Here is a 14,907-nt window from a genome sequence, read left to right as displayed (position 1 = left end):
CATTCAGACCCAGAACACTCCCAGGAAACTGCAAAGGGCAGAGCCCTGAACTAAGGAGAATCCTGTACTGCTCTGGACTCCATCTCCCCAGCCTCACAGCTGAAGGGTTGGACTCATCCAGCCACATGTCTAAGGTTCAAAGTTATTATGACCCTACATGAAGGCCCTAGCTTGTATGCCCCTTACATCCTGGTGATTCTAAAGGCTTTACCAGTTGAGCCACACCTTAGAAATTCAGCTCAGTCCAAGAGGCCTCATTGCTAATGGCTCCACTATTGAACTCTGGGGACTGAGTCTTTAGCCCCTGACACTGCAGTCATTCAAACAATAGTTAATAAATGAGGGGTCTGTTCTCAGCCCCAGATTAAGTGCCCTTCCCAGACCTAAGCTGAGCCTCAAACTGACTTGACCTTGGCCCAATCTGACCTTTGATCCCAATCTCAGGCCAAGCCATGCACTCCTCACGTTTGTTCTGGGGACAAAGAGGATGGTTGGAGCTTTAGGCAAAGTAGGGGAGCCCTACCAGGCCTAAATAAAAGAGGTCTTACCAGTGATGTCTCACAGAGCAATTTGCTCCCGCGCACCAGGTTCCCAATGGTGATGTGGAAGTAGGTGTTGCCACTGCTCCAGTTGGAGATCTTGGTGAAGGGATGAGTGGTCAAGATGTCCTGGGAAAGCAGAGAAAATTTGAACCTGCGCAGTCTGGACCCTCTGGCCTCACTTTCCTCAGCACCAGCCCACACCCACCAGAAAGGCCTTGGGCCCTCAGACAAGCAAAGAAGCAAGAAGACAGAATCCAGCTCTGCTGTGGAGATGCTAGGGGAGGCAGATGCCTTCTCCCTCCGTGTCCATGAGGCTATGGGATATGTGGGGCTGGAACTGGAAATTTGGGAGGCCTGAAGCAATGGAAACAGGGGTCCTGGATGGGATGGTCCTACTAGGAGGAAATCAAGAAGATGCCAGGAAGCCTCAGGGAGCACCATGCGTGTGGGTAGAAAATAATCACACAGAAGTATGTGAGAAGAATGACCCGAGAGAGAGGAGGAAAACCAGGAAAGTGGGGCACATGAACACAAGAGGAAGGTGGTGGCCATTGGCACCCTTCGCCAGTGGTCCAGTTGTACTCCTCCTGGGTATGTGGTAGGACTGTGCTTCCTGGTTCCCTTGGTGAGGACTACTCTGGCCCATAAATACGAGAATATTTAACCCCGGTGCAGTCTGCTATCCTGACCAATGTGTGGAGAGCATTCTGGAAGGAACGAATGGTTGTAAGGTCCAATGATGCCAAAAGGCCAAGTGCTAAAAAGTTCATTGGATTTAGTAGCAAGGTGTTGGCTAGTAACTCTAGGAGAGCAATTTTGACGGAGCAGGTAGGAAAATAGACGAAGCAAACACAGACCACTTCTCAAGATCATCTGCCTTCTTGGCCACATTAAGTGAGGATGGTGGCCAGCAGGGGCTTTGGGGGGTTGGGTCTGGGGGCTCTTGTGAGAGGTGCAGACAGAGAAGCACACCCCCGCTCTTCCCTGTCACTGCTTACCTTGGTTCTGGGATCGATGAGGCTGACCCCATACTTATTGATGGCAATTAAGAGGATCTCAGGGAAGTTTGGCTCCGTAGTTTGCTGGCAAAGAAAGCCGGAAACCATCAGAGAGCTGGGGGAGCCCAGAGCAGGAAAAGCTGTGTGCTTAGGAGTAAGTTGCCCTCCCCTGCTCCTGCTCGATGCCAGAGGTGCAGCAGGGCCAGTGGCTCTGCCACAACCTCACAGTTTCCACCTCTGCTGGGACCTCAGTGTGACCCAGACCCCTTCACGGGTCCCCAAGTGACCCCATCTCCCACCCTCTCTGGCAGCAGTTTCATTTCTTCTCTCCTGCTTCTCTAGGAGTCTGGGCCATCTCTTCTCTCAGCCCACATGTCTGCCCTCTTTAAAAACCCTCTTTGAACTCTAACTCCTGCCTCCAGCTTACCTCTCTGCCTCCCTCTCTTCCTTGTACAGCCAGACTTCTCAAAAGGCCTCCCGTCCAAGGTATGTAACAAGGCCATCCCCTCCTCTCCAGCCTGACCTACCCCCAGTTCTCACGCGAGCCTGTTTACCATTCTCCTGCCTCCGGTCGTGCCCCTCAGGCCCACCCTCGCCCCCCAGTCAGAGTGGACTTCTGGCCCCATCATCCCTATGCAGAACCTTCCAGGGCTGGCCACCACCTTCAGGAGGAAACCCAACCCCCTCGCCGGCTTGCCAGCCTGCCTCACCACAATCTGCTCATTCTCATACCCTGCGCCCATCCATACTCAGCCACTTGCACTTCCCGTACACCACTGGCTCTTTGCTCATGCTAGGCCCTCTGCCAGGAACACTCTCCCCAGGGTCTTCCTGGAAGTTCAGGGGTGGCCTCCTCCAGGAAGCCTCCTCAGCCTTCTCAGTCACCTTGATAAGGGCTCCCCTTTGTCACAGCACAGATCGTTCTCCATTACTGTGGCTGGTTTACACATCTGCCTCCCCTGCCAGGCTGAGCTGCTGGTTGTCCCTCATGTCCCAGGGCTGAGATACCGAGGTGGTACAAAGCTGAGGGTGCTTCCGTCCTTTCCTTGCCAGGGCAGGTGGCAGAGGCCATCGCTGTTTCCCACAGTCCTGGAGAGGCGTTTCTGTGCCTTCTCATCCCCACTCCTTAGTCCCTTCCTCCCTTCCTCCTGAGAAGCCACCCATAACGTACCTTCACCTCGAAGAAGGCTGAACCAAAGGTGGGCCACTTGAAGATGAGCTTTAGAAAGGCTAGCTTGGCCTCCTCCTTGGACTTCCCTGCATGCTTGTTGAAGTAGGCAACGATGGACTGTAGGGAGAGGGGGGATCAGAGGCCTCTCCCCTTCCGCTCCTACCTCACCTGCACTGTTAGCGGTCATGGGCCCTGGAGGGTCAGGCATAGGATGGGGGCCCTGGAGGCCATGAGGGGCCTCCGTCATCCCAGTTAATGGAATCCTCATTTTCCTTCTCTCCCCTCCCCTCCCCTAAGCAAGCAGACCAAAGAGTATCAAGTGAAATCAGGTCACCATGACAACTAGAATAGGGCAAATTACTACCAAGCAGCTAGGTGAGTCCTTTGCCTGGAGAACTGGATACTAAAGCGAAAGGAAGGGAAAATGAGAGGGTGACCTTATCACACACAGGGACAACAAGAGATACTTCCCTGGGCTGCTGGCCAGCACCTGCCGCCTGACCCGTGGGGTGCCCAGAGACCCCTAGTCCTGCCGCCGCCTTTATACTCACCCGCTTCCAGTCATCCGGGGAAACCTGCCGGATGAGGTCCTGGGGCACCAGCTCCCGTAGCAGCTTGGGGATACTGGGGAAGTAGGACTTGTCCTCTTCGAATTTGACCCTGTAGATCAGTGCCCCCAGCTGCAGCACCTCCTCCCGTGTGCACTTGTGATAGCCTCGGAGATACTTGGGCAACTCCTGCCAGAGACAGAGCAGGTCTCAGGCGAGGTCTACTGCCTCACCCCACATTGGGCGTACCTTTTCCTCCAGCCTCAGCTGACACTGTGCCCCAAGAGGAGATAGTACGGGGAAATAGCAACCATGCCTGCACAGATCCAGCACTTTACAGTTGCAAAGCAGAGCCATGTATGAATATTATTATTTCATTTTCCCTCATAACGGTCCAGTGGGGTGAGCAGCCACACTTCAAAGACGAAGAAACTCAGAGTGACCATCTGGTGAACCTGAGACTGTTCCACACCCCTAACCTTCTGAGCCTGTCCTTCCTTGGGAAAATCCTCTCTGGCTGGCCTCCTCCCATTCAGTTCCTTTGAGACCTGCTAGTTTCATCAGCAGCACCAGCCTCTTCCCCACTTTGAACTTCCAGTAATTGAGGATGAGGAGTGGACCAAAAGCAAAGATGAAGCTTCCAAATGGCCAACACTGCCCACAGCCTTACAACTGTCTTACCCACTTGTTGAAACGTAGAAAAACTGAGGCTGGCCTGAGGACACACTGCAGATTAGAAACCTGAGTCAATTATTTTCCATCCACTTTTTCATCTACTCGCCCACCTATCTACCCATCCACACCCATCCATCTGTCCACCCATATGGTTCTCCCTACCCATATCCATTTCTCATTTGTCCATCTGTCCACCCACAAGTTCATTCACCATCCATCCTTCTACCCATTCATTCACTGAGTCACCGCCTATTTACCCATCCATCAAGCCAACAAATATGCATTGATCATCTGCTATGAGTCAGGCCCTTTAAGCAACATCTACTTCCCTGCTCTCAAGGAACTTGTAGTCAAGGCAAGAACACACATCCATCACCCCAAATTGATGTATAATTACAATCTTTGAAGGAATTGTTCTCCGTGCTATGACAGCATATAACTAGTTGACCTGATCTAGTTTTAGGAACAAGGAAGATTTCCCTTATGATGATTGAAATAACATCTAAAAGCTTAGAAGGTGAAGGAAAGAACCTAGGGAAAAGCTTCCCAAGAGAGAAAATGTTACAAAGGCCCCCAGGCATACCTGAGAATTTGAAAAGATGTAGCTGGAGTGAAGTGAACAAAGGAGTGCTGGATACAAGACAAGGCAGCAGAAGTAGCTAGTGGCCCCATGCAGGGCTAGAGTCGGGATTTGGCGTTCTACTTTGAGGGAAGCCACTGAGAGGATCCCGAAAGCATGATGACCCCCATAGGAAGAATGAATTCAAAGGGGACAAAAATGGACAGGGAAGCTCGGGGGAAAGGTTACCAGCTTCATTCAGATGAGAGATGATGGGCTGACCTGAGTTGGTACCGGTGGTAATGGAGACATGTGGATGGATTTTGGAGAGTTGGGGAGGTGAAGTCATCAGGTGAATGATTTGGGACATGGGAAATGAGGGAGAGGGAGGTGTCAAGGCTGACTTGGGTTTCTGCCTTGGGGGAAATGGTAGCTGATGTTCATGTTGCCATTCACTAAAAGGGCACCATGGGCGAGGGGCAGATCTCACGGGTGAATGAGCCCTGGCAACTCCCAGGCCAGGGTTCTCTCTACCACGGCAGCCACCATCCCTGCCTCCCGCAACCTTCCCAGCATCCTGGTCTGTCTCCCCTACAGAATGACAAACAGGACTGGCCCAGAAGAGATCACCGAGTCTGCAGTTGTGAAGACATGGATTCAAACCCAGATTCTATCCACCCTGTAGTCCTAATTATATCACTTGATCTCTCTGAGTCTCAGTTTCTCCCTCTATAAAATGGGAACAACATGCCTACTTGTTGGGGTTTGCTGGGAGGGCAGAATGAGCGAAAAGCATCAGACAACAACTAGAGGTTCAACATGGGGGCCTCCCTCCTGGCTTCCCGCAGGCACATGCTTGTGCTAGAAAGTGTCTACACATTCACACAGATGCCCTAGATACACCCAGATACACCCAGGTGTAGCCGTAGAATCTCTGATTCAGAGGACAGCCCCTCACCAAGGGAAGGGCCTGAACGGGTGGGGATTAAAGTCTCCGAAGAAAGTACAAGGCGCTGAGGAAAGAGAAGGGTCTGCCTTTGAGCTACTCCCCAGGATCCCAGCAGGAATCTCTTAGAGGCCTTACTATTTGAGGCCCCCCCTCCTGGCAAGGGCAGCAGGGTTCTGCTTTCCTGAAATACAGCAAGGCCAGCAGCACATGGAGGCAGCACAAAAGAGAGGAGCAGGCAGCTCACCTGGTAATAGTGGAAGATGGAATCGGCCATCGGGTCCTTCCCGGGCACCGTGGTGGTCCACAGCTTCTTCATGAAGAACACCTGGTAGGTGAGCGAGGGCACGATTCCTGTGGCAGAGGGCAATCAGTCACCCAGAGCGTCCCAGCACAGAGGATCACCTGTGCCCAGCACCAGCCCAGGAGGAGGCCCTAGCTCGGGTCCCACCCAGGTGGACCTCGCGGTGTGGCTCTGGGCCTCAGATGATCTCAGGGCCCAGCCTCACATTACCATCCTTGACAGGCCGTGCTTTCTTTATCCAGTCTGTCAGGTGTCGAACAAAGTCGAAGAAGAAGTCATTCTCGGGGACGCTGATGACCTAGGGACATGGCCGTTCCAATCCATTCATTTTAGTTCCACCAATACTGATTTTTCTGACTTACTCACCAAATACCTTCCTTTTGGCCCTTTGTTGCAGCCCCAAGAGGTGTCCCACTCTGCCCTGACTATGCCTGTTGAGTCTCCAGAACAAAGCCTACTTCCCACCCAGAGTGACAGTCATTCCAGTCGTTTCAGCAAAGACTAAGCCCTGGTGAGAAGGCCAAGAATGAGGCCCAGTCCCTGCCTTGGACAATCTCCAGTATCTGTGACCTGCTCTTCCCACAGGCTCCAAGCTCCTCTGGGTCGAGGACCTTACTGAAATCACCTGTGGGTCCCCAATGGCTGGCACAGGGACAGTTGTGAAATGAGGAGGCAGACGTGGATGCACAAGGAACTGAGTGAGCACCTGATCTACCTGACATGGTCAAGGAAGCCTCCCACAGGAAGAGGCTTTAAAGCTGGGCCCTTGACCTTCATGAACACAGAAGTGAGGAAGAGCAAGGTGGAATGGTGGCAGGGGCCTGTGCTTTGCAGTCAGACCTACTGGGATCTGAGTCCTTGCTGTGTGGCTTTGAATAAGTTACTTAAATTTTCTGAGTCCATGTTTTGTGATCTATTAGGTGGGGATAATCACACCCCCTTCAGGGGTTATTTCAGGGCTAATTGGCCTTGGCAAGGCAGCCGAGGGACCGGTCAAGTCAAATCTGGAAAGTACTTGTGTGTTGTGGCAGGGCGATGAGCCTTGTGTGGTCCAGAATATAAAGTGCCACATGGCTCCCAAGAGGTTTGAGGTCATGCTCTGCAATGCTTCAGAGGAGAGACATTTAGGGGAAGCTGCTACAAGTATGGGGACCGTTGCAGGGATATAAGAAGGAAAGGGACACAATCAGATGCCACATGCAAGCACACCTCTCTCTTCCCCTCTTTCCCCTCCCCACTGCCCCATGAGCTCCTACAGTCCCAGCAAATGTTCCAACAGACAGACCAACAGCAATCCAATAGGAAGCCAATGACCCATCACCCACCTTATCTGCAATTTTGACAAAAAGGCTGAATCCTTCTGAGGACTTGAGGAGCAGCCGGGCTGCGATGTTCTGGCAGAAGTCTTTAGCCTTAGTGCTGGACTCCACCTCAAAGGCCTGGGAAGTGAGGGGCAGGCGGCTGGGGCTTCCTGTGCCCCTCTATCTGTGCCTGCAACTAGACTCCCACACATGCAGGGCACCCTCCATCTGAGGTGTTTCCCCATGGGTCTAGAGCTGGACACAGCATTTAAGAAAAGGAAAAAGCAACTCCTGTCTGGATCTTCCCAGATTGTGTCCTCCCCAATCCAAGCACACTCAGCCTCTGCTTCCAGGGTTGTGGGCCTGGCTGTACAAGCATGGGTGACACGAGGCCAAGGGAGCAAAGATAGGCGGGGTGTTTGGGAGGAGAGAGGCTGGAGGAAGAAGAAAGCAAATTCCAGAAGGGGGAGGGAAAAAGAGGGGAAGCAGCCTGGGGTAGGGGTAGGTGCGGGGTGGGGGAGGGACTGCTTCATATAACCTTCCACTGGAGGGACAGGAAAGGATTTGTTAGTTTCTTGTCCTTGTCACTGAAATCCTATCATGACATTTCTGAGTCTCTAGTCTCTAGACAAGTTCTAAAACTCCTTTTCAAACTAAAAGTTTTGGTGCTAGATTCATTTATCTGAATGAGATGCTGAGATGGGGCAAAGAGTGGAGGTCAGGAGGCAGCCTGACCTAATGGGCATGATGGGAAGGCTAACAGGACCATTGGACCAGGAGACCCACAATCAGGCCAAGTGAGGAGGAAGGAAGGGGCCTGCAGGAAAGTGGGCTCGGGGACAATAGGAGAGGCCTGGGCAGGCAGGCCTGTGACCAGGAACAGAGCTGACATCAGGGAGGTGGCACCAGCATAGAGCTTAGCTCAGAGAGAGAGCACTTTTCTCTGAGGCAGAGCCACCTCAGAGAGGGAAGAATGATCTTCTCAAGGAAGCTCTTGGAGACAACAGAAGGTCAGATCGGGAACCCGAGGAGTCTGTAGCCTCTCGACTGAGCCCTGACCACTGGAGCAAATGTGGGGATGGCAGGGGAGAGGCATCAGGGCTGTTCCCTGTGTCCTCGGGGAATCTGGTCCTTCACCAAGAAGCCAGCAGCCCTCACCTCATCGGTGTCATCAGGAAAGTAGACCTTGTGGAAAATCTGGGTGGTTTTGTGCTGGATGGCCTCCACCTCCACCAGGTGTGGGGGGTACTTCCGGGACCCATTTCTGAAAGCCAGGAGAAGGGTGGAGGGGCAGTCAGGAGCCAGTGGGTTCATGGGGCCATGGGGAGCAGGGAACAGAGGGAACTTTGGAGACAGACCCCAGTTCTAATCCCTTGTCCGCCACTCCCTGCCAGGTGACAGTCACTTAATCTCCACGAGCCTCCAACCCCTCAACTGTAGAATGAGAGAACAGCGTCGACCAAATAGGGCTGTGGAGGGGACCACGGGACGTGAAGGATGCACATGGGCTGTGCAGAGTATGGAGTATGGCCCAGACGTCCCCAACACACTGGAAGGTATGCGCCAGCCCTTCTGAGCAGCCAGACACGATTGCATCCAGAATGGGCACCACGCTGCAGGCTTTGTCCGACTGGCAGCTGTGGTACCCCAGGGACAGGTCCCACGTGTTGTGTGGCCGTGCCCTCATCCGCCAGGGACACCCACAAGCCCACTGGGGCTGAGAGCCCATCCCAGCACCTGCCACAGGCTCTTTGCCCACCGCCTCTGCTCTCAGTGGGCCACCGTACCTCAGGGCTTTCTGGAGCCGCTGCAGGCAGTCGATGGCGAGCGGACAGTGCTTACGGGACTGCAGGAAGCGCTGCACGTGGGGCAGCAGGATGTTGCTGGGTGGGAAGAGACCCGTGCACAGCCAGAGCAGCTCCCAGCCACGCTCCTCGCTATACCTGCAGAAAGAGGTGGGGTGTCCAGCGGGGGTTCTGCAGGCCACTTGTGGGTCCGAGCATCCTTGGCGCCTCACTGTGGTGGCACGTGTCTGTCTTGACCCCCATGCCTCTCTTCTGGGGACGAACGCAGACCCGCCTCCCTGGTGGCCAGATCCAGTTAGTGCCACACAAAGTGTGGTTGGCCAATCCACACTGGGCCACGCAGTTACCGGCCACGTGAAGGTAAGGTGCTCATTCATGCCAGAATGAACATCAGCGATGTCACCAAGCACTCTTGGTTCAGCTGAGATTTTTTTTCTTCTTAGCAAGACTTTCCTATGAAGGAAGCCGTGTGTGATCTGTATCCTGGCAAAAACTCTTTAACTCGTCTGTTCTTTAACTAGCACTGAGTTAGACCAACCCCTGGGCTTCATTGGGCACTCTGAGCTCCCTGGGCCTGACGGGAGAGAAGCACAGAGGGCTTCTAGGAGGAGGTGGCATTTGAGCTAGGTTTTGAAGGCTGACGCAAATTCTGATATGCAAAAAAGGCCATAAATGCTGGCTGTGAGCACAGCGTGTATAAAGGTTTGGCAGTGTGAGAAGATCTGAGTATGGTTCCATGGTGGATTTTGCAAGAGGTGCAGAAGATGACAAACCTGGGGACATAGCTGGCGGTCTGGGTGTAAGGGGAGACGGTGGGGCTTCCCTCAGGCTCTGAGACTTAGCATGTCCCTGACTTCCCATTCCTGCCGTGGTCTGACCCAGCAGGGACAAGGTGGCACCCTCTGGGACCCAACACCTTCAGCCCAGAATTTTCAGCCGGAGCTTCCAACTGACAGCCAGCGCAGCCCGAGCCAGGCTGGGGACATTTGCTCATGAGCACAACCTCCAGAATGGAGTCTGGGCTGGGAGGGGTACCCGGAGGAGGTTCGGGCAGTGAGTGGAGCAAATTTAGGAGGAACCGGTGCTGTCAGACTTGGAGAAGGACAGATTCAGAGGGTGCATCCACCTCTTGGTACTTGACCAGACTTCCTTGGACCTTGCGGCAGAGGTAAGACATGAGGGAGCCTGAATGCGGAAGGACGGCTGCCAGGCAGGGCCAGATGCTGCCTTGGGAGGGAGGGAGCTCCCTGTCACAATGGGTAGAGGACCTTTAAGATTCCCGTCAGCTGTGACTCCCCCCTCACTGGGGGGAGGCCATCCTGTACCCGCCTACCATCCCCTCACCTGATATGGTTGTCGGTCAGCTGCTTCAGGATCTGCACGTATACCTCATCCTTGAGGGCCTCGGCCTTTAGGGCACCCTCAAAGATCTGGTCGGTGAGCTCATTGACAGAGCGCGTCCTCTTGGATGGGTAGTCGCCCATGTACTTGAGCATGGGTGGGGAGCCGTCAAGGAAGGGCTTGTGGCTGATGGGGGGAGCACTGACCCAGGAGGCCACACTCTCTAATGGGGTCTGCCCCCACCCAACTGTGTGGCCCTGGGCCTCTGGCGACCCACTCAGGAAATGGGCATGACCCACCCACCCTGCTCTCCATGCCGACTGCCCACCCTTTCCTCAACTCTTCTGGGCACCTCCTCCCCTCACTACCTCAGCCCCCAACACCCCATCCAAAGTCCTTGCACCAACCCAGATGGACTTTACAAATCACAAATCTGACTGTGTCACCCCCCCCCTGCTTAGTGGGCTTCTCATGGCCTTGGGATACAGTCCAAGCTTCTTAACAGGGCTTGGGAATGCGTTCTTAGTCTGCCCACGTCTTCAGACTCCCTTCTAGACCTCTGCCCTCCACTTGTGCTAAATCATGTTGTGATTCAGGGCCTTTGGACAAGCTTATTCTGTCTGGAACACTCCCCACCCATCTCCCCTTTGGCTGACTGGGGCCTACTCAGTCTTCAGATCTCAGCCTAGACATCTCTTCATCCAGGAAAGCCACCTGCCCTCCTCTTCAAGGCTACATCAGTTCACTGTGCTGCCTGGCCCCATCACGGCCCCTTTTAGCTCTAAGCACCATGAAGGCCAGGGACTGGGTCTGGTCACAGCTGTGTCTCCATGCCTGGCCTAGCACATGACACAATACTCATCTTGAACCAAATGACAGGGTCAGAGGAGACAATGGATGAGGCAGCCCCTCGTGCACTGTAAGGTGCCAGGCATAGATGAAGCCACTCCACCCGAATCCCTCCACCCTGCCCAGGACCCACCCGGGCCCCTCAGAAGGAGGTAGGTATCTGGATGAAAACCCTGGAGGCAGGGGCCTGGTGCCCCCCCTGCCCTGGGGTCCCCCTCCTTGTGGCCCTTCCCCTGCCCTTCCATGGCACCCACCCCTGCAGGTATGGATATCAATGAAGGCCATGCAGGCCTCCTGTGAGAGCTCCTCGCTGCCCAGGATCTTCTTGAGCAGTGCTTGCTTGAGCGGCTCCCGTGTGTGGCTCCACAGCCGGTCCTTGCCACGGGCCTTGGACACCATGACCCGGCTCAGCGTGTGCTTGGGTGGGGGCCTGACACGGCACAGTCAGCATTGACCCCAGGTTGTGAGACCCACCCCTACCCAACCTGTGCATGGAGGCGGAAGGCCCTGCTCCTCCCTGCTATACTGGGCAACCTGGGATGAGTCAACCAGCCCTCCCTGGACCTTACTTTCTCAGCTAGAAAGCCAGCCCTGCCCACCCCCATGGCCTCCTCCCCATTGCTCCTCTCGGCTTTCTCTGCTCTGGCCTTGGCATGTGCTGCCTGCGGCATTCCTCCACCCAGGTCACCCCCTGCACAGCTCGGCTCAGATGCCACCTCCTCCAGGAAGCCTCTCCTCTGTCACCACCCCCATCACAATGCTGGGCATACAGAATCACAGCTGCCCAGTTTTGTGCCTATCTCCCCACCAGGACTGTGAGTCGGTGAGACAGGCACAGGCATGAGTCGTGGGTGCCCAGGACCCCACCTGGGGTGACCACAGTCACGCTGTCAAATGAAGGAAGAATAAAATGGCACAGCACAAGACGGCACATCTCGACAGACAAAAGCTGCCCTCCTGTTCCCTCCGACCCAGCCCTGCTCACACACAGCAGCAGCAGGAGGCAACCCCACCACGCGGACTAGAGTAGCAGAAGCCTGTGGCTCACACTGTCCTGGCCCACCTACCCTTTCCCCATCACCTGAAATAGTCGTAGGAAAATTCCTCCAGCGTGTAGGGCTTGGCGCGCACCTCGGGCTCTGCTGTTCGCAGCTGCAAGAGCCGAATGATGTCCTGTCTCTGGTCGGGGGTCATGGTGACCAGGGCCTAGAGACCGAGAGACAAGGGTCTGAGGTCAGCTCTTCACCTGGGACCCCTGGAGCCAACATGGTAAAGCCCAGAGCCTTCTGGACTGGGGCTGGGGAAGTCGGTCACCATGGGGTTGACCCTCACCCCATTCTGATCCTGGGACCCTTTTGTTCTTTGCCATCTCTGAGGTTACTGCTGCCTCCATCTGCTGCACTCGGGGTCCTTTCCGCAGTCCCCCGAGTCTGAACCAGGTTGGGTCAGTGAGAAGGCCGGATGGAGGAGGGGGATGTGGCGTGAGAACCACCCAGTCAACAGCGCCTGGCTCAGGAGCTGCCTGGAAAGCTGGGCTCTGAGTCTCCAGTGCTGTGATCCAGAACAACCAGGGCCTCCCTTCCCAGCTCGGGGCTCACTGCCTTTTCAGACAGTGCAAGGTGATGCCTCCCTCCCCCACTCTCCTTCCATCCCTCGCCCTGGGCAGTTCCTCGGCCACTCTCCACCCAGCACAGGTTTGACAGCTTCCCCGACTTTAAGTTTGTGGTCCCAGAAGACCCCCAGATCATCTCCAGAGAAACTGGAGACCGCTAATCCAGTATAATCCCTCACTCCATTTTACAGATATGGGAAGAAGACAAAGAAAGGCCCAGAGGAGACTCCCCTCCATCTGCCATCCCCAAGCCACATACCACAATCTCCCGCGGCGGCAAGGTGACAGTGGGCATGACATATACGCAGTCAGTGGGGAAGTCCCCACGCTGCTTGGTCCTCTCATTTATGCCGTTGGCCCAGCCTGAGTTCATGACCTGCTCTCCCGTGTCATGGTCCAGGATGATGAGGTCTCCCTTGGCAAAGCTGAGGAAACCTGACTCCTCTCCCGCTGGGAGGCAGAGGTGAGCAGGACCATGGGTGGGGCAGGGGGCAGAGAGAGAGGCTGGATTGGAACATCTTTATTTAGGTTGATGACCTACAAACTGTTAATCCCTGCCCTGAATAACTGAGGCCCAGGCCCACTCATGTCTGCTCACTGGTCACCCTGCCTCCAACTTGCTACAACCCTTCACACAGACGTGGCCATTGGAGTGCGCCACTCCCCTGATCAAACGCCTTCCATGGCTCCCCATCTCCCTTAGGAGAAAACTGACACTCGTTGACATGCTCACAAGGCTGCTGTGGGCTGGCCTTCCTGACTTTGTCTACCTCACTTCCTGCCCTGTCTCCCTTACCTCACCCATTCCAGGCAAACCAGTCGACCTGCAGTTCCCAGACATGCCTGTTTTCTCCAGCCTCTGTGCTCAGTTTGTGCTCTCCTCTATGCCTCGAACACTCTGCCCCACATACCTCCACCCTGAACCCCAGGCTGCATGGGGGCCTCTCCTCCAGGCTCCCATAGTTACCACACTGTCACAGGGACCGTCACTATCTGTTTTCAGCCCCTCTCCCCACTGAGAGTAGGGCCAGGGTCTGTTTTATTTCTGTCCTTTCCAAGCTCTGCCCGGAGCCTAGGAGGCCTGGGGGTGCTCAGTCAGGGTAGCTGTTACTACTGTTATCATTTGAAGATAGTGGGTATTTGGAGACTGTGGAGAAAGAACCCATGATGTCACCTGGAGAAGGTGACAGGTGATAAGTATGGAAGGGCCAGGAGAGGGAGATTCCCCACAGGGCACAGTTGGAAGGTGCAGAGTTTGGCTTTTGGTCCGGGTGGGACTGAGGGTATCTGGGGAAGGGTTGTCACAGGTGGTCTCAAATGCCAGGCCAAGATCAAGGTGTGTGATCTGCCCGATGCCCCTAACCCCCAGTGCCTGGCAGCCTGTGCCAGGAACCACTCACCAGGGTTGGGGTTGTCCTGCAAGGCCACCACGTACTTAGACCTCTTCCGGAGCCCTTCCAGGAAGGTGACCACAAGGTCACGGATGTCCTCGGCATTGCTGGAGGTAAAGGTGTACTCATCCCCTTTGATGGTAGCCAGCGTGAAGCTGGGGGCTACCAGTTTTGCTCCCCTGCAGGACCAACACGGAGAACAGGGCCCAGCCGGGGTCAGTCCTGCCCAGCCCGAGTGAGGCGCAGCACAGCCCAGATCAGAGCAGCCCAGTGAGAGCAAGACACGACACTCCCTGAAGGAGACCAAGGCCAGCCCAGTCAGACATGGCCCAGGCGGGGGGAGTCATGGCCCAGGCCAGACACAGCCCAGTCTGAGTCAGACCTGGTCCTGCCAATGTCACACACGGTCCAGAGCGAGGCCCGCAAGGGCCCAGCCCAGTGCCCCTTTGATGTCTAATTCCTACTCACCCTTTAGATCTCAGCCTAGCTACCACTTCTGCCAGAAAGTCCTCCCTGCCCTCCCACAGCCCTCATCACACTTGTCCCTGCTTAAAAACAGCCTGTTCAATGTCTGTCTCCCCTCTCATCTGAAGGAAGCTGCAAAAGGGCAAGGATTGTCTTATGACCTTGCATCCCCGTGCCTAGCTCATGCCTGGTCAGAGCTGGACATGCCCAGCTCCAGCCCATATCAGACAAAGCGCAGAGACGATTAAGCCTCGGATCTGGGGAGGGCCTGCTGGGAACACCAGTCTATTCCAGGAACCCACCCCCCAGCCCTGCTCTTGCATGCTCCACACCTTTCAGTTTACAAAGGGTTCTCCCATTGATTTTTGCATTTCCCTCTCACCACTGTTACTAGAGGGAA

General features: G+C 55.1%; 1 protein-coding gene across 3 annotated transcripts in view; it reads right to left on the bottom strand.

Moving 5' to 3' along the window:
• Positions 1–14,907, bottom strand: part of MYO7A (myosin VIIA) — a 93,598-nt gene that overhangs the window by 10,103 nt on the left and 68,588 nt on the right. For 2 of the 3 annotated variants that reach the window (XM_049652707.1, XM_049652713.1), the window contains 14 exons: positions 14,052–14,221; positions 12,911–13,101; positions 12,121–12,245; positions 11,312–11,469; positions 10,194–10,347; positions 8,832–8,987; positions 8,203–8,308; positions 7,069–7,182; positions 5,954–6,041; positions 5,687–5,793; positions 3,263–3,448; positions 2,712–2,828; positions 1,541–1,624; positions 549–668 (listed from right to left, as the gene is read on the bottom strand). In XM_049652707.1, the coding sequence (XP_049508664.1) occupies positions 549–668; positions 1,541–1,624; positions 2,712–2,828; positions 3,263–3,448; positions 5,687–5,793; positions 5,954–6,041; positions 7,069–7,182; positions 8,203–8,308; positions 8,832–8,987; positions 10,194–10,347; positions 11,312–11,469; positions 12,121–12,245; positions 12,911–13,101; positions 14,052–14,221 (1,876 nt within the window). Of the gene's footprint in view, positions 1–548; positions 669–1,540; positions 1,625–2,711; positions 2,829–3,262; positions 3,449–5,686; positions 5,794–5,953; positions 6,042–7,068; positions 7,183–8,202; positions 8,309–8,831; positions 8,988–10,193; positions 10,348–11,311; positions 11,470–12,120; positions 12,246–12,910; positions 13,102–14,051; positions 14,336–14,907 lie in introns of all 3 variants that reach the window. The other variant, XM_049652718.1, reaches the window with a different exon arrangement.

This window comes from Panthera uncia, chromosome D1, assembly GCF_023721935.1.
Source record: "Panthera uncia isolate 11264 chromosome D1, Puncia_PCG_1.0, whole genome shotgun sequence".
Classification (NCBI taxonomy): Eukaryota; Metazoa; Chordata; class Mammalia; order Carnivora; family Felidae; genus Panthera; species Panthera uncia.
This window is presented reverse-complemented; position numbering and strand designations above follow the sequence as displayed.